The 18974-nt window shown below is 45.5% G+C and overlaps 1 protein-coding gene across 10 annotated transcripts in view; it reads left to right on the forward strand.

Moving 5' to 3' along the window:
• LOC143335080 (uncharacterized) overlaps positions 1-18974 on the forward strand; it is a 34108-nt gene that overhangs the window by 14233 nt on the left and 901 nt on the right. The window contains exons 2-17 of one of the 10 annotated variants that reach the window (XM_076754206.1): positions 1397-1612; positions 3265-3333; positions 3541-3561; positions 6059-6222; positions 6860-6968; positions 7786-7890; positions 12690-12815; positions 13884-14035; positions 14278-14420; positions 14988-15229; positions 15853-16177; positions 16687-16867; positions 18124-18228; positions 18346-18396; positions 18492-18546; positions 18642-18917. In XM_076754206.1, the coding sequence (XP_076610321.1) occupies positions 1397-1612; positions 3265-3333; positions 3541-3561; positions 6059-6222; positions 6860-6968; positions 7786-7890; positions 12690-12815; positions 13884-14035; positions 14278-14420; positions 14988-15229; positions 15853-16177; positions 16687-16867; positions 18124-18228; positions 18346-18396; positions 18492-18546; positions 18642-18917 (2340 nt within the window). The remainder of the gene's footprint in view (positions 1-1396; positions 1613-3264; positions 3334-3540; positions 3562-6058; positions 6223-6859; positions 6969-7785; positions 7891-12689; positions 12816-13883; positions 14036-14277; positions 14421-14987; positions 15230-15852; positions 16178-16686; positions 16868-18123; positions 18229-18345; positions 18397-18491; positions 18547-18641; positions 18918-18974) is intronic. The other 9 variants (XM_076754210.1, XM_076754207.1, XM_076754212.1 and 6 more) reach the window with 9 other exon arrangements.

Genomic DNA, 18974 nt, shown 5'->3' on the forward strand with positions numbered 1-18974 from the left:
CTTTCCTCCCTCTCATTGTTCTCCAGCTCTTCTTTCTCTGTTCACACCCTCTACATGTCCTTGTAGGAGTGCACAAACTCTCCCTTCTTCTTCTTCTTCTTCTTCTTCTTCTTCCTGCTCCAGCCCCCCTCCCCTCCCTGCGTCTTTGCAGCTCTGCTCAGTTTGTCACCAACTTCTCCAATATGACAGCCAGAGAGGGATAAAGGGAGGGAGAGACTCGGACAAGCAGCAGCCGAGCTCAGTGTCGATATCAGCAGCGTGACCAAGCTTGAAAACAAAATCCGAGCGGGCATTAAAACAGGAAGTGTTCTGTGGCTTTTTGCTGCCTCTTTGTCACCTTCTGCAAGGGTCAGAGGTCAGGAAGTCTGGTCACATGACCGGATCTGTGTGGAGAAATCAATGGCACTAGTTGTTGACAGTTTTCATGCAGACCTCTAGAGGTTTCATCTTACATTAAACATTAAATTACTCGAGTAATTTGCTATAAGAAGTATATCAAGTGTGATACATGAGAGCTTTCAGAAAGTTTCCCAGATGTAATTGCGACTTATTAATAATAACATGTTTATGACATAAACACAGAATAATGAAAAATACAGTCAAGTTGCTTTATAAGCAGTTTGACCAACGATCCAGAACAAACAGAGAAAAGCAACAAGTCATTTGAAACACTGAAAAAAGACTTAAACAGTTATTTATCATGAACGTTTTGTTGATTAATTTTCAACTTGAACAGCGTTTTGTGCCTCATAGTGAAGTCAGGGGATTTATAGATGAGTTTAGGTCGTTCTGTGGGGTAATTAAACCAATTATCATTAACTATCCCCATGATAATCACTATGTAAGCATTCTTCTTTGAGGGAATCGAGCTGCCTTAAACCACAATCTCCAGTGTTTTCCTCTTCCCCTACAGGGAAAATAAAAGCGTGTCTCAGCCTCTGCATCTTACTTTTACTGTAAATGTGTTACACTCGTTAAAAGAGAACTGAGATTTGTTCTCATGCTCGTGTCTCACCTGCTGCTGGTGTGTTAAACGCTGTTGACGGGGCTGCAGGACTGAAACCCTCAGGGACGCCGGGGGAAGCGTAACGCCTTGCTGCAGATCGCCTGATGTGTGCGAAGTGCGTGTGAAAGAGATGTTAATGATTTCTAATGAGGCGAGAGTGTTGTGTTAATGAAGACACAGAGGACGTGTGATGGATGGATGTAGAAGAAAAGTCACCAGTGTTTACTGAAGACTGCACGCAACAGCAGTGACGCAACAGCAAGACGTCACATGTTCGACTAAGAGCATCAGTGACAGCACAAAGAAAAGAGGGTTAATCAATTATTGGGATGATTTCATGCTGTGATATCTGAGATAATTAAACTGTGTGGTCTTGTGTCTGTCTTCCAGCTCTGCCCCTGCAGACAGAGTCTCAGTCCATCCAGAATGGGGACAAGTCTTTGGGGAAGGACCCTCTGACTTCAGACGACTCCGCCGTCACAGACCTCTCTCCTAAAACAAACTCCAGCCTCCAAACGGAGACCCCCACCAAGACAGATGCCTCCTCCAAGACAGACGTCAGGCCATCGACCCCAGGCAACAGCACCAGCCCTCAGCCCAAGAAAGGTGGAGTTATGGATGTTTTAGTTTAATATCTGTCATGTCTTGATTTAGCTTACAAAGTCCAAAGTGGAAACATGGCAATAAATCACATTTGCCCAGTTTTAAACTAAATTTGGCATCCCAAATTAGAGAAGAAACAGGAGAAAATGCTGCTGTTTTCTCCTTTTTTCTGTTGTAAACTGGTCCGTTTTCTACCCTGTTGTTCACAGTATTAGCTGTTTAATAGCTGATGAGGTGTAAAATGCAGAGTCAGCATTTTCTCCGCCTGCTGCCGCCCATGTGACTGTCAGGCTGTGGTTTGTTTTCTGATCAAAACGTGCTTGGCGTTAATCATTCAGTCACTCCCATGAAACACTGCAGTGCCGCCCTCATTCTCCAAAACACAGGACACTTTAAAAGGCACTGAAAGTATGAAAGGAGTGGTAAGAAATGAATTAAAGGATTTTCCTGCGTGTTTCATCTCTGACCTTCCTTCAAAGACAAAACCGACACATCACATGAGTCCAGACTAAAAGCAGTCATGCATGATCTTCTGCATACTGTCTGTCCTAATGGAAGTTTTGATGGACTGTATATTGAGTCGTCACCACACAGATGGTCGTGGCTGAAAGCCAAATCGTCATTTGCTATGGGGAGACAGGATGTATAGTGAGGAGGAAGAGTGATGGTGGCAAGGCGGAGGCGGAGGGGCTGATGCATTAAGTGACGTCTCAGTGCGACGGGCATATCAGCCAGACTGAAGTCTGCAGCCGCGCAGGAAACTCTGAAAGATGGGGAGAGAGGGAGGAAATTCAGGTTGCTATGGAGACCGGGCTGAAGTGCTGCAGGGCCCTCTGCGATTGGTTGAGAATGCGCGGCATGCATATTACAAAGCACGGAGAGGACGTGCTCAGCGAGCACCCCAGGGGTCCTGGTTTTCAGCGGCGTGCACGGCTCCTCAGTCACCGCTTTTCTCAGCCAGTTTTAAGGCGGAGGACAGAAATCGTCGTGTTGCAGCGCCGCGTCGTTCAGCGAGCGCGAGGGCTCACGCTCGTTATCGCTGCAGATGAGAGCAGCTGAAAGCACATGTACATCACAGCTGAGCTGCACCAGAGTTAAACATGGTCTGTGTACGGAGAGATGGAGCTGCGCTGACCTTGAGACCAAACCTGCTCTAGAATACTTCTGTGATGAGTCTTTATACATGAAGAAGATTCATCGTTAAAGGTTCAGTTCATGATGATTAAGAAGTTTCTCAATTACCTCAAGTGAAGTCTACCCCTGCATATAGTTTTGGTGTTTTCTGCCACCAACCCAGTGCAGTAGAGGTCCATCAAATCTCGTTTGTGGTGTTCACAGCTTTGAAAAATGACATAAATGAATCTACAACATGTTTTATTCCAGTAACAACATTCCTCACAACCCACAGCCCAACTGTGAACAGTTTGTCACACTTTCTGCTGAAGAAATTAGACTGTTTCTACGTGTTGTCTTGTTACTATGTACGTAACAAGACATTATTACAGGCATGACGCTTTTGGTGGCAGCAGGCGAAGCAACGTAACCCAGATGTTCTTCTTCTCCAGCTCCTCCTGGGGGATCCAGGCCAGATGGGATATGTGAAATCTAAAGGTTATGCCTTGACTGAAAACTTTATATTTTCTTTCTCTCTTCAGATTCAATGAGCTCGGAGCAACGACAAAAACTTGCCAAGGAGCGGAGGGAGGAACGAGCCAGATATATCGGTGAGACATTGTACACTCTTTTTGAACAAATCGGATTTTCCTAAAAGAGACTCTGCTGGTGGTGCATGAACCTGAATAACAAACCTGAAGCATGCACATCTTCTCTTCTCTGTGGAGTATTAACTTTCCTCTGTCCTCTGTCACTCCGCTCTGACGTGACTGACGGTTGTTGACGTCTCTTGTTGTTTCTTCTTACACGGCTTTCAGAACAGCAAACTCAGCTGCAAGGTAAGGGCTTCACTAAAACCCTCAGCGTCCGCAGCGGTCATGCCATTTGGGAATAATCAAACTTGTGATGGGAATCCCATTTCCTTCCATTTCCCCCGGCTCCGGCCTGAACAGTCGTGCCTTTTCTTCTTCCCTCCATGAATCGATTATGTTGTTTATTTGGTTTTCTGTTGTCATTGGGAGCTTTTCAACCCTGTGAGCCCTCAGCAGTTTCGCTTTTTGGCTTAAATGTTTCCGCTCAGGTTATTTTAAATGTAATTTTACTTTATGTTCTCCTGCATTCCCACCCAGCGTGCATGTCCTGTACGTATAATCATGGTCTGACTCTGTGGCTGCAGACTGAAGCTTTTCTGTCTTATGAAAATATTGCTCTAGCACAAAGACATGAAAGGCCGTGTCTAGTTTTCAAACACAGGGCTTCTCCCTGTGGATGAAGGCCAAAGCGTGAGCAGAGTTTGGTGGGCGTCTCCTTGCAGAAACGTCCCTTGGGCGTGAAAAATGAGCAGTCATTAGCATGAACTGAGACCAGGCCTCTCAGACAGATTAGATTTAATTACTACTTTAATTTGCATCATTAATGTGGTCGAGCAGCAGCCACAGAACAGTTAAAGGGGAATTCCGCTGCCTTTTTATCGATAAAATAAGATTTACTTGGCTTTAGTTGCTCTGAGATAAATTCAGTGTCCTGCAATCTGCTTCTGTCTGTAATTACAAGTTACCATATTTAGGCCTTTTTCACGCGCAGCATGCAATTTGTTGAAAACTGTACGGACTTAATTGCATGTAGGTCACACAACACGATGTTTACTGTTTGTTTAACCCTTAAACAACAAACACATCTGAACGTATTGTTGTTATATAACAGCCGCTGTGCATTGAATGTGCTGTGCGGTGGTAAATCTCTGCAAAATAAGTACGTGAAAGCACGCTGACAAGCATTAAACCGACATATTTTGCAGTCCAGCTGCACAGAATGCAGATAATTGGATTTTTTCAGGAATTGGATTTATGGAGGAATGAAGACGGCTTTCTTATTGTCGATGAGGCTCAGACTCGTGTGCCTCTTTGGCTCATTAGTGAAGATGAGCCACAGAATACTGAACTAAATACAAAACACGTCTTTGCCTCTCAACACTGCTACATCCCCACAGAGCTAAACCCACTAAAAATGTTCCTGAAGCCGTCTAACTCACAGCAATATGAGGTGATACTGAAACCTGTTATGCCATGATTTTGGTAACGTAACGTCATCACCCGCACTGACCTCTTCGCCATGCGGAGGCTTATATGCAAATGATAAGAAAAATGTAAATGTGAACATGTAAGGAAGAGAGCGACGCAGCTGCTGTCCAGCATAACGACGGTTTAATTTAAGAGGACTGATTGTTGTTTAATTGTTCCTTCAAGAAATGAGCCTCAGCAGCGTATGTGCAAAGACAAACTGGCATCTGCTGGAGGCTGCTGTAAAACGCAGCGGGGAACTTCTGCTTATTTACTGTTATCAGGATTACAGTGTAATGAACACAGTGTCTTCCATCTGCTTCACCCTTTCTGCCGGGGTGTCGGTGAAAGAGGCTTATCAAGAGTTTAAGTGATTATGCAGTGTGGAATGTGAAGTTTGGAATAAAGAGGACATTTCTTTAAATCGCTGCTGAATTACTATATAATGCATAGATTATGTACTTTTTTTATGTGCTTTTTAATAGCTTTAGCTAATTTTAACACATGGCTCTTGTGCTGTAACCTCAGCCTGTTGATTGGCTCACCACTTTGGTTTGACTGCCATGAAAGTTGGCGCCGATATTCATGATCCCCAGAGGACCAATCCTTGACTCTTCTCTACACCAAAGCTTTCTTTCATCTAGTGAAATATCTCCACATGCACCAGATGGACTGGCACACGATTCTGTGCAAACACTCAGAGGAAGAATCCTGCTGACTAAATCTTCCTCTAACATCAACTTGCAGTTCACATTTGTGGATCTAAATGAAATATCTCGATGAGTATTGGACTGTTTCCCATGAAATTTGGTGCAGACAATCATGTTTCCCTTCAGAATGAATTGTAACACCGGTGATCTCTTTCATTTTTCCAATACATCAACAAAATGACAAAATACCTGCAAAACTAATGACGTTCCCATCAGCCTCAGCTTTACTTTGTTTTGTTTTGTGCTAATTGGCAAATGTTAGCATGCTAACACGCTAAATTAAAATGATGAACACGGTAAGAATATCAACTAAACTTCAGGATGTTAACTTTGCTATTGTGAGCATGTTAGCATGGTCATGTTAGCATTTAGCTAATAGCATTGATGTGACTGAGTGAAGCATCATTGAGCCACTTCCTAAACATAATTTAAGAAAAGTATCATAAACAACAAAGAAATTATTCGTCCTCAACAGAGGAACACAAAATTGAAAGAAAACACTTAAAAATAAACATTCTAACGTTCATCGTTGTGAAGTTTAACGACTCTGTGTGGCGACCCTGCAGCGGCGAAGAAGGCCCAGTGGCTGGAGAAGGAGGAGAAGGCCCGACGTCTGAGGGAGAGCCAGCTGGAGGACCGCAGGAGGAAGCTGGAGGAGCAGAGGCTGAAGGCTGAGAAACGTCGAGCTCTGCTGGAGGAGAAACAGAGACAGAAACTAGAAAAGAACAAGGTCAGAAAACGCAGAACGACCAAGTTTAACTCATCCGAGCGTGGACTGTGACAAATGATGGTTTCATTTCAAAGCTTGTTTCTAAATACCAACACTGAGCTGATCTGGTGGTGTCTGTTATTGCCGGTCACAGCACCGTGTCCTGCTCGCCAAAATATTTAGCATCAATTGAAGTGAGGGTGGAAAAATCAACACCATGCCAGTGTTTAAACAAGCCTAATGCTTAGTGCAGTTTTTTGACCACTGGAAAATTGCCGACGTAACAGGGATTTGGTCCCATCTTGAATATCGTTCATGATGCCAAGTAGCGGCGTGCAGCCAAGTTTCCAGTGTTCATAAGTGCAGATTTTTCATTGACTGTAATTTGATTTACCTGTTATTGATCACAGCAGTGACGACCTCTGGAAATGAAACAGTGTCTTATTGTGAGTCCTTATACGGGCCTATGAGCTGTTTCTGGCTGCAGATTGTTAAATTTTAGTTATTGTTGAAGCTTTCTTAGCTTAGCATAAAGACTGGACGCAGGGGGAAACAGCTAGCCTGTTCTAGGTGTATTTCACAGAATGTCACACTATCAGTTAAACTGTTATGAGTGTAAATATGTGCAAAGGCTGATTCACTTGTGACTGTCCTCCAGGAGAGATATGAGGCAGCTATCAAGAGGTCGACAAAGAAGACGTGGGCCGAGATCCGCCAGCAGAGGTGGTCCTGGGCGGGCGGACTCAACCAGACCTCCCGCAGAGAAAGTGAGTCTCAAACGAACCGCAACCACACGGACACTCGTAGACCAACGCAATGGCAGGCGTACATCACATCCTCACGTCCTCACAGCCTTCAAGTTGAGCAACACTGCACAGATTGTGACTCACTGGTTCAAGTGATGCAATTCAAGGAAATAGCTGCTAACATAAGGGTGTGGGTACAAATGACCTATTCAGTAATTCATGATGTTAAAACATTGTAATTCCTCTGTGAACGTCTCTGCTTTTTAGGCAGAAATTGGTCTGAGTATCAACTTTCTCCGTTTAAAAGTGATCAAAGAGGCAGAAGGCTGAGCAGCCAGGTCGCTGCCATGAGCATGTTTCATTAGATTAGCAGTGTGAACAGTGTTTTTCAGACAGCTGTGAGATCATTTCCCTTTTCTTTAGCTGTCCTGTGTGTGACGGGCTGCTTCTGTCGGATCCCTGACACTGAGGTCAAGTTCCTCTCCTTCAGAGTGTGAAAGATCCTGAGTGTGTGTGAGAGCGCATGTGTGATATTTGACGCTAATTCCTTGCAGCACATAAAAGTAGTTACTCCAAATGTGATTTCTAACTTTACCAAACCCTTCCACACTTTCCTCAAATTTCCTCCCCGTTTCCCACAAGTCTGAATTGAGAGTAATCTCCTCCTAAATATGAACGAGAAGCCAGTTTGACCTCAGAGGACGGTGAGTCCGCGCTCTCCTCCGGATCCAGATCGAGGGAGTCGGCAGCCCCGTCTCTTGTCAGCCCTCGGCCGGGGCCGCCTGCACCCCGGCCGCCTTGTGAACAGTTGTTGTCTGTTGCGTTCTCTCCGGTGCAGGCAGATGCTCGGCCTCCACGGTCAACTTGCCGAGACAGGTGGACCCTGTCATTAACAACAGGCTGTCCAAGTCCTCTGCCACGCTCTGGAACTCCCCCAACAGAAGTAAGGACGACCCGACGTCAATGTCCACCAGGCTTCCTCTTCCCTCCCTTTCCCTTCCTCTTCATCCCCCTCCACCTCCCCCCTCCTCTTACCCTAATCTGGTTTTTGGTTTTTGTTTTTTTATTATTATAACTGTCGTCTCTGGTGGCCTGCCTGCCTGCCTGTGCTTGGTGACTGGTCATTTACCACCTACTCCCCCCTCTTATCACGCTCTCGGTCTCGTATGCATCGTGGTTTTTAATTTCAGTTGGTGGTTGTCATTGATTTGACTCCTTTCTGCATTTTTGATCAGCCTCCCTTTCACATCGACATCACCGAGCCATGTTTTGTGATATGTTTTGGTGTGTTTCATAGGTTTATCAGTTCATCAGCACCTCCTTTATTGGTTGGTCCCCTCCACTTTACTGTTGGTGGTTTGATGTGGTGGTGGTATTGGTGGTGGATATAAGTGTGACTGTTGCAAATGGAAGTAAAGCAACTATATTCAGTGATCATATTTTGATTTTATGTATTATTTTGTGTTGCTATAGAGCCTGTTTACGTAGAGATTAAGCCTCTCTTGCTTTGTTTGAATTTACAGCAACATATTGCTGCCACATGAGAAAAAAATGTTCATTTTGTTGTCATAACATGAAAGGTTTCTCACTGCAGCACCGTACTTACTCATTTTTAGTGTTTACTTGTTTTTATCACATGCTAATTTATTCTGCTTTTTCAAGAAACATTTCTCATTATAACAACACATCACTTTAGCTTGTTGTATCACAAACTTTCCCGTAATTACGCAAAACATATGGTTAAAACAAAAACTTCCATATGTTGTTTTAAGAGGAAGGTTTTGTGTTATGAAACGATAAAGTGATATGTTGTCATTTCGTTTCTTGTAAGATTTGAATAATTTGGTGTATAAAATATGTGTATAATATATAAAAACTTTTCACATTGTCACAAGAAAATGCTGATTTTTTTGTCGCTGTGGCGGCAATACGCTGCTGTATTATGACAGATATTTAAATTAACTTGTAATATCGAGCTCATTTCATCAGACCCCTGAGTTTCCACATGTACGTAAGCAGCACTGTCTTCATCTCAGATTCGTCTCGCCTCATAACATGCGACATTATAGATCGTATCACCCACAGTGCAATCAGCAGTTTGGCCCTCGTCTCCGCCGTCACAACAACAGAGATTCAGATTTCGTGCTCGATAACGACTATAGGCGACGCTCTGACAGTGCGGGAACATGAACAAGTCGAAGCTGAATCATATTTCTGCAACGCCAGAGTCGATATCAGAGCTGATGTCTCTGGCCTTGACAGATGCTCTGTGCAGTGGACCAGTAATACTGGGGGGGGGGGGGGGGGGGTTAGCCATGCTGGACTGGTGACGTTCATAGATCCAGGCGTCATTCTACCTCCAGGTGAACAGTCGATCACCAGGCAGCAGCTCAGCTCAGCCTCCTCTTGCCGCAATGGAGAAAGAGGAGGAGGAGGGAAACGACTGTTGCCTAGCAACAGGAGGTAGTCGGGTTATCAGTTAGTCATAAAACACGTTAAAATGATCTGGCCGGCGTGCAGCAGAGGTGACTGCAGGAGCTGTTACATAAGAAAGGCCGCTCTACGTTGCAGGAGTGTTTGTTTTGGTGTTGAAGGAGACCCGCAGGCCCCTCGTGCCGTTGTTGCAGCGCTGTTGTGATTGCACTATTATCATGTGTATGTGTTTGTAGGTGTCATGCATACCTTTGTGTGTGTCGACAGAGCGATACACTTCAGTAGAGCATTGAAAAGAAGCCGTGCACATGATCGCATGTCGTCAGCAGAAGTTTTTGTTATGAGAGACGGGAAACCTGCACAAACTGGACTCGCTGTCGTCTGTCATTAGATCTCACGTTGGGATGGTGCAGTTTGTGTCCATCTGTCTGTTTTATGTCTCCTGTGCACTTACGTGTTTTCTGTTGTAGCAGGACAGAACAGTAAAATAACTTAAAAAGAGAACAAAACCAACATGAACACATCATGTGCCAGTATCAAGTTACCAGGCAGCAGCAGATAAAGGATTCAGGTGTTTTTCAATAAAGGGATAGTCCGACAGTTTCTGAAATCAACTGGTTATTTTCTTGTAAGAAGAGAAAATTGATGCCACTAACATGTCTGCACACTTATCACGAAGCTACAACCAGCAGCCGGTTAGCTTAGCTTAAAATAAAGACTGGAAACAGGGGGAAAAGGCTAGCCTGGCTCATTGACTTCCTGGAGTCTTTGTCCGGGGTTTGTGCTAAGCTAAGCTAGCCGACTGCTAGTTGTAGCTTCATGTTTACAAGACGTGAGAGTGGAACTGAGCTTCTCCTCAAACTCTCAGCAGGAAGGCGAATAAGGGAATATACAAACATGTCAAACTAAGTTAAAAAAAAAAAAAACATACCCAAATATACATAAAAGTCCTGCATTAAAAATGTAAATAAGTAAATGTACACTTGTATTATCTCAATGTACAAAAATATCAAAAGTAAAATTACTTGTTTAGCTGCTCTACTGCTGTCAGTGTTATATAGTAATACTACTGATTCATCAGTGTGTAATAAGAAGTTGAGGTTCATGTGATTTTAACAATTTTACATAAATATTTATCATATTTTAGAAGAATCTTAACCTGCAATGCAACAAGCTAACTACAAATGTGCTATACTACTATCGACATAGTGGAGTGAATGACTGTCTGAAATCTATTAAAGTTTAATTATAAAGTAGCATTTAATGGAAATACTGGATCAAAGTACCTCAAAACTCAAACAAACATTGAGTAAATGTAGTACTTTCCACCCTGAAATTATTCGAAGAAAAATGCTTCAGTTGTTTGTTCCTTAATTTCAGTTCATTTTAGGGAAGTCTGAGCTTCGTTCTTGATGATATTCTGTGTGAAGAGTCTCTAAATCTGAGCTCTCTGCTTCATTCATACGTCTCTTTCTCACTTCTGGTATTTGTGTTGTGCTTTATATAATTCATGCACAGGCATCGATAGTCAAAGGCGGCGCCGACCTTTGACTAAAAGCAGCTTTATCCTCTGACATTAAGTTTGCTCATATGAGAGAGTGATTTACTGGTGTGAGTGTTTCTTTCCACCCGTCATCACAATGCATTTGATTATATTCCGCTGTCGTTGGACGTCACAAGTGCTGAATTTTCATCACATGATGCTCAATAACAGTTCGATACACACCGTATGATCCCAGAATGGTGTTCGGGTCAGAGTGTGTTGCTTGTCGAGCAAACAGCACTAACACCACGCCAGGTGTTTGCATTGCATTGGGTTTGAGTGGGCTCGAGTAAGCAGCCACTCTGGCTTCTTGTGTGATGTGTTTTTTGGCGGTAAGTAGCAGAAATTAACTTGGGTTTGCTTCTGTGTGTGTGTTATCTAATGTGTGTAACGTGTAGGCTGAAGTGCCATCATTCATCCTGTTCGACTTCTCTGTATCTTGTCCGTCTGATTGGCAGACAGACACGTCCTGGCAGCAGTAATAATCTCACTGGGTGAGTTAAACCTCGGTGTGTGAGGCTTAAAAAAAATAGAAAGACGAGCGGTCAGATGATCAGACAGGTTTTCAACAAATCCCCCAAAATAAAATGCAACCTGTAACAAAAATCCATCACAGTTCACAGACTGATTATCTGGTTCCACCTTGAACCAATATGACCCTCAGCTGTGCAGACTCGCTGTTCTCCTGTGCAATGAGGGATTATTAGCAACATCATGGGTGCATAAAATGGAAGCTAATGTGGCTAAAATGTGCTTGTTTACTACCTGTAAGATTCTGTGACTGTTTGTTGTTACTTTTTATGAAATTAAAATAACCGATAAAATTACCGGTTAGGGCCAAAAAACACAGCTGCTGCATCAAAGTGAAGCTTCCCTTCAAGACTCAGGCTCAGTGCCGTCTGTAGCTACCTTAAAATAGAACTTTGAGAGGTCAAACACAAAGTATGCTTCACGTGGTTTGAGTAATAAGAGCGCTTTTGTTCGGCGACCTTATAAATTGACGTCACCTCGTTCCAAAAAACGTCAGAAAATTTCTACTGATGGAGTCGTGACCACATCAATGGTCAAAAGACTAAAAGACTAGCCCGGCTAGCCTGTACGGCACAAGCTAGCTAGCTTCCCTGCTTCCCTGTCGGCAATAAATAGAAAGAAAGAGTTCTTAAAATTTATTTTTGAATGTCAGATTTGCCAGTTAACAGAGTTAGTTAGTTAGTTAGTTAGAAATACTGTGGAGTCTTGGCTCTGCCTCCTGATGTCTAAATCAGCCAATGAGATTATTGATGCTCTGGGAGAAGCATTTCTATACTTGAGGGAACATTCATGTTCTGCTGGAAAGATCTGAATAATCCTACAGTTTATTCATGTGCACCAGGAAGATGCTTGTGCTTGATTTTCAGAGGTTATCAGGGTTTTCTGCCTAAATAAACCTTAAGTGACACTAACAGGGTCAAAGTCATAAACATTTGCTCAGACTTTCCAACTTCATCGCACCACTTTGAGGAATGTAGTTTCTGTGATGTTTCCAGCAGCGCATGAATGCAGTGTAAACAGAGGCAGAGTGTGTGTGTGTGTGTGTGTGTGGGGGGGGGGGGGGGGGGGGGAGTGCTGCTGTGTGATCAGTGAGGAGCTGTACACCTCCTGCAGTGTGAGTGTGCACCTGTGCGACAGCGTACCTGTGTGCAGGAGATGGGAGTTTGTTTTGAGTACCTGTGAGTGCCTCTGTGCGCTGACAGTAACCCGACACTGACGGCGCCCTCTTGTGTCAGCCCGCAGCCTGCGCCTGAGCCCGTGGGAGAGCCGGATCGTGGAGCGGCTCATGACGCCGACGCTGTCCTTCCTGGCCCGCAGCCGCAGCGCCGCCACCCTCCTCAACAACAGCGACTCTCGTGAGTGTGAGAGCACACCTAAGTCTTTCTCTCAGTGTACCCATAATCCCGTTTGGTCACCGTGTTTTTCCTTTCCTCTTTCTATCTTGCTTTTTATCTCTTTATGTCTTTATATAAAACTCTGTGGTGATATTTGGTTTGATGAAAAGATAAAGCTGCAGCGAAAGATTGCGGTCAGATTGTTTTCTCAACAATAATTCTTGTCAACAGTGATAAATCTGTGAATTGTTGTTAGATTAATTGTTAAAATATAAAAATATAAGAAAGTACAATGTTATGAAAAACCTAAAGGGAGCAAAATCTCACATTTTATATGCTGGAACCAGCAGATATGTTGTATTTTTGTTTTATAGATAACATGTTTCAGGCTTTATCTTCTCACCTCTCTTAGTCTCTCTGTGTATCTCTGCATTCATATAATTATAAAACCCTGCGGTGACGTTTGGTTTAATAAGGCTGCAACGAACCATTATCTTCAATATCAGTTAATCTGTCAATTATTTGTTGCATTAATTGATTAAATGCTCAATCCAAAAATGTCAAAATGTAGTAAAAAAGGCACATGCAGGATTGTCAGATCCCAAGGTGGCACCTTTAAAGTGCTTAAAACCCAAAAATATTTAATTTACAGTGATAAAAAGCTGCAAAACCTCACATTTGAGAAGCTGGAACCAGCAAATATTTGGCCTTTTTTTCCTTATAAATAACTTTAATGATTAATCGTTTATCTGTATAGTAGTCGAGTGGATTGGGGTCATTGCTGTTATAAAGAATAAAGCTTCAAAAGACACTAACAGATAACATTAAATAAGAAAAGAACAGTAGAATAAGCACCCCCCCCCCCCAGCCGTCACTCAGCTTGATGGGAGTCATTGTCTCGTGGCATGTTGTGATGACCGTGTGGCCTCACTGAGACTTTTTATTATCACTCTGCATGGCGTCTGTATGTGTGTATGTATATGTGTGTGTGTGTATATGTGTGTTTGTGTGTGTGTGTGTGTGTGTGTGTGTGTGTGTGCTGGGGCCCTGACCTCGGCCCTGCTGCCGCTCTCTGCATGTTTATGTGTCACTCAGACTCTCACCACTGCTCCCGTTCAGCCTCTGCCAGCCCGCTGAACGCCTGCTCCCATCACCACCCGCACCAGAACGCCGCCGAGCGCTGGAGGGTCTCCTCCGCCAGCACGCCGGACATCACCCAGCGCCAGCGCCGACGAAACTCCACACCGGTAACCAGGACACACACACGATGAGTCTCATAACCGACTGTGAATATATGCACGGATCATTTCACGTGGGGATTAGGATTTAACTGTGTTGGAGGCCCATCGTTCTTTTAGTTGATTGATTTATGTTTTAAACGGGAATGGAAACTCAGATTTGGAAACCTGCACTAGAGAGATTAAATCCAGAGATTTAGATGTGTCAGCCATCGCCTGTGGTCATAACTGGTGTCACGTCTTCCTTCAAGGTGGACAAAAAGAAGAAAGAGAAGAAGGACAAAGAGAGGGAGAATGAAAAAGAGAAGAACGCTCTTTCGAAAGAGAAAGTGCAGAGGAAGAGACAGACGACATCACCCACCGCCACGGCCCAGAGATCCAGGCCAGAGACCAGGTATCGTCTGGAGACAGACAAACTGCCGTCCACCGGTGCCGAATACGTCCCATACAATCTGTATTTTTAACTGTAAAATGAACTGTTAAATGAATTCTGTATTGAGTCAACGTATGAGAGAGGCTGAGAGATGGTGAGTTCCTGTGCTTAATCCTTGGAGCAGGTTAATGTCTGACAGATGGTCCGAGGTGTTATAATCTAACTTCTAAAACAGACTCTGCTGGACACCGTTCAGTCGGCGGCTGAGGGCCAGTCTGCCCCCGGCCGAGAGAGGAGCTCTCAGACTGAACGAGGGGAGGAAGATGGCTCCCTGCGTCCCCTCCTCTCATGTTACGGCCCCTTACAGCCAAAGAGTCATGGCGGCCGAGTACAGAGTTTCAGATGGAGTCACTCATATCTTCCACTTGGCCTAGTTAGGAGCTTTATGTAGCGCACTGGGAGCTTCATTACCTTTTCCTGCACTGCTATGAAATCTCATCTCCTGTGCCGCCTACTCACTCTCTCTTCTCTTTGACTCTTCTCTTGCTCATATTTCACCTCCGCTGCCATCTCCTCTCTTCTCATCAGCACCCCGAAGCCCAAAAACAGACCTCCATCGCCCGCCGCCCCCAAAAGCCGGCCCTTGTCCCCCTTGGTCCCCGCAGCGGCCTCCAAGACGCCCACGGGCAAGAAGACGCCTCCTCCTGGCACCAAGACCAGACCCAAACGAGCCCAGACGCCCGCCAGGGTGCAGCCCCAGACAGTCGCTGCGGTCGCCGTGGAAACGGGCCATGAACCCCAGCAGCCAGACACCCCAGAGGAGAAAAAGAGTGAGTGTGGTTACCATGGAGATGATATCCAAGCCTCAAGGTGACCGTGAGGTTTTGGCCGACACTCACGCCGTAGTGTAAAAGCAGCGTGAACACACCTGATTACAGAGTGTGTGTGTGTGTGTGTGTGTGTGTGTGTGTGTGTGTGTGTCTCACCTGCAGCCTCCGTCTGTTGTCACAATCACACTGGTTACATTTTGGGAAATACTTAATTTAACTGCAGATGGATCACAGTGATGTCGAGTAAAATCACAGAAAACATGACGTAGGATCTTCAGCATGTGCAGGAATTCAACTTACCAGACATCGTCTGTCATCTTGGCAGCTGCTGTTTTCATATTTGAAACTCTGCACATCCCAGACAACAATAAGTGTCCTCTGAGGAAAACTCCACACAAACTGTCAGACAAGCCTGGATGCAAAATTACCAGATGCATTTGTCAGGACACGCTTTAAATTGTTAATTTATACGTTGAATCGCAGCTCTGTGATTTAAAAATGCATCATGTGGCGATTTGTCCTCATCTTTCTCGTCAGATATTTTTATTGAAACACGTTCCCGGTAAACCAAATGTTTGCTTCCCTCTGACTGTGTTTTTGTCTCTTTGTCTTCTCTCTCCCAGACTCCAGTAATGTTCCAGCCATCGTGGTGTCCTCTGCACCAGTCACGCCTCCTTCCCTCAGCCCACTGGTTGTATCAGCGGCCTCTCCAACTGTGCCAAATGCAGAGCCGGCTGCCTCGGACGCTTCTCCTGCTGCAGCCGCCGCCACTAATCCCGCTCCTTCTGCTACACCCACCGCAGCCCCAGCTGCGCCGGCCAGCAGGCCGTCAGCCGGCACCAACGACCCGGAGGAGGCTGCTCGTGTGCTGGCAGAGAAACGCAGACAAGCCCGGGAGCAGCGGGAGAGAGAGGAGCAGGAGCGTCTGGAGCAGGAGCGCAAGAACAGGTCAGACTTGATGAATATCAAGCTGTTGCTGATGCTGTGTCAACCAAAGCCCTCGTTATCCATCCTAAAATCTCATCTAGAGGTTATAAACAGAGTGCAGATTGTTATGATTGTCAACAATGTGTGAAACTACATTTTATCTTTGCTGCAATCTGAAAGAACATTAAAATTATTGGGTTTGGCAAAATAACAGGAACACCTCACAGTATGATGTAATCCAATGCAGCAGTCCTGCAACATAAAACACCTTTTAAACTTGCATTGCATCATATTGAAAGGGGATTTTTGTCCCTCCATAGAAGTTAGAGTAACATTTCAAAGCAGGATTTTTACTTGTAACAGAGTATTTTTACAGTGTGGTGTTACTTCAGTAAAGCATCTGAATACTTCCTCCACCACTGCATCCACCCCACAAACTGCTGATCTCCCTGCAAAATGCACAACATGAGCACGTGCAATACTGTAACACATGTAGACACATGTAAAGTAACACATGTACGTTATTTCAGGTTGCTCCGGGAGGAGGCGATGGCGCGGGAGGCAGAGGAGAGGAAGCGCAGAGAGGAGGAGGCTCGATTCATGGCCGAGCAGCAGCGCCTGAGGGACGAAAACCAGAGAGCTCAGGAGGAGAAGGAGGCGCAGGAGAGAGCCAAAGCCGAGCAGGAGGAGAACGAGAGGCTGCAGAGACAGGTCAGGGTTGATGTGGTGTTTTACTTTGTTCCAACGGGAGGACTTTTAGTCTGCGAGGCATCTTTGCTTTGACTCATGGTCTGTTTAACTGAATCCAACTTACTGAGAGACCAGAGTTCTTGCATCCAGGAGGCAGGAAAACCAGTGAGAGAGGGCTCTTTTACTGATATCTACTGGGAATCAAACCCTCAACCTTGTGCCAGGCCCAACTGTAAATACTGTAAGCACTGAAAACCTTCTAATTTTCCATTAACCAACATGAATCCCCATGATCCCCACCAGCAGAAAGCCCATTTGCCATCTGGGCAGATTAATGCGTATGAGGATGCCTGAGCTGTCTGGTGGGAGGGGTGGCGTGGGGGTGGGGGGGGGCAGGGGGGCGGTAAGAGTATGTGAGCCCAAACATCAGGCCCTGGTCTGACTCGCTCACCCCCTGACTGTCTGGCATCTGGGCAGATTAAAGGAGGAGAATATGTGCTGCTGTCACGGACGATGTGTGTCATGCGTGAGCCCTGTTCGTCAGAGGCCCCTTGTCTGCCCGGGCAGATGCCAGCTGGTGACCTCCATAATGGTGATGAACAGAGGCTGAGGGAGCCATTGTGATCGTGACAGGCCTGCGTTGCCTCCGTCTCGTACACTTGGCTCTGCAGCCGGCTGATAGTCGGATAAGCAGCGTCAGTGTACGCCATGCCTGAAGCTGTCGGCTGTGCCCGACTCCCCTTCTCCCCTCAATCGGACCATTGTTCCACCCTGACAGCTCACTCGCTCGAGATGAGGGCCGCCTCATACATTTCAGAGCTCAGTTTAAGTGTTGTGCTCTCTGCAACGGAAACAGTCTGAAAATGTGTGTGACTGTTTAAGATTTGCGCAGATAAAATGCAAACAGTTGCAGTCAGAAAGCAGTTTACTGTGGTTAAACATGTGAAACTGTAGATTTTTAAAACAGCAGGTTTCAACAGCTGACAGATGTGATTGGTGCTCACATCATAATTTTTGTTTTGCCGCTGACTTCAACACGTCTGTTTGGTTGGTGCTGAGTCTAAATACTCAGTGGAGCATGTAATCGAGTTTCTCACATAATATCAACCCTGGCCTGAAGGCTGCAGAGCAGACTGAGCGTGTGCTGCCCCCTGCTGGTCCGCAGCTGTTCTCCATTACTGCACATTCACATGCAGGGTGAACACCAGTGGTGGACGAAGTACTCACATGGAGTAAAAGTATTTTGTCAGCTTCATATTCAGGTTTTCTTTTTCCAGAGGGAGGAGGCAGAAGCCAAAGCTCGCGAGGAGGCCGAGCGTCAGCGTCTAGAGAGGGAGAAACACTTCCAGAAAGAAGAGCAGGAGCGGCTGGAGAGGAAGAAGGTGAGGAGAAAAACAGCGTTCAGAGTTCAGAAGGTCACACTGGGGTCCCTCAGTGGTTCCTCCCCCTTAACAAACATCCACCTGACACTCACTGATCTCTCTGTCTGATCTGCGCAGCGCCTCGAGGAGATCATGAAGAGGACTCGGAAAAGTGACGCAGGAGATAAGGTTGGTGATTCCTTTTAAACAGGCTTGAAGAAACTGGACTTCCTCTTGTCTTATTTTGAAATAACAAACGTCTTTTTTGTTCCTTATGATCGCAGAAGGACGTCAAAGCTCCTCCACAGGTCAACGGCAAAGACACAGAGCCGGCCAGGGGTAAGTGTCACACCTTCACATCAGTCAAGCTGCTCTTTCATATATGAAGTCTGAAATAAATCTGATAACCTCGTTGATTTATTATCTTCCTGCAGCAGCTGGAAGCCTGCAGAGTCCCACCGCTGCAGTCCTCAGCCCGGCACAAAGCGCGTCAGCTCCTGTTGTGAATGGCGTCCAGTCTGCCACCCACCAGAACGGCGTCTCAGCCAATGGAGAGGCGGCTGACTTCGAGGAGATCATACAGCTGAACAACAGCAGCGGCAACCCGGCGCAGACTCAGAGCGGGCTGGTCAGCGAGCCGATCCTGGCGTTCGAGGGCGGAGAGCCCTTCATGATGAAGACGGGCCCTATGAAGCCTCAGCATGTCGCAGGTACGATGAAGAGACACCAGGTGACACTGTGATAATACAGCAGAGTGTTCTGATCTG

This window comes from Chaetodon auriga, chromosome 17, assembly GCF_051107435.1.
Source record: "Chaetodon auriga isolate fChaAug3 chromosome 17, fChaAug3.hap1, whole genome shotgun sequence".
Taxonomy (NCBI): Eukaryota; Metazoa; Chordata; class Actinopteri; order Chaetodontiformes; family Chaetodontidae; genus Chaetodon; species Chaetodon auriga.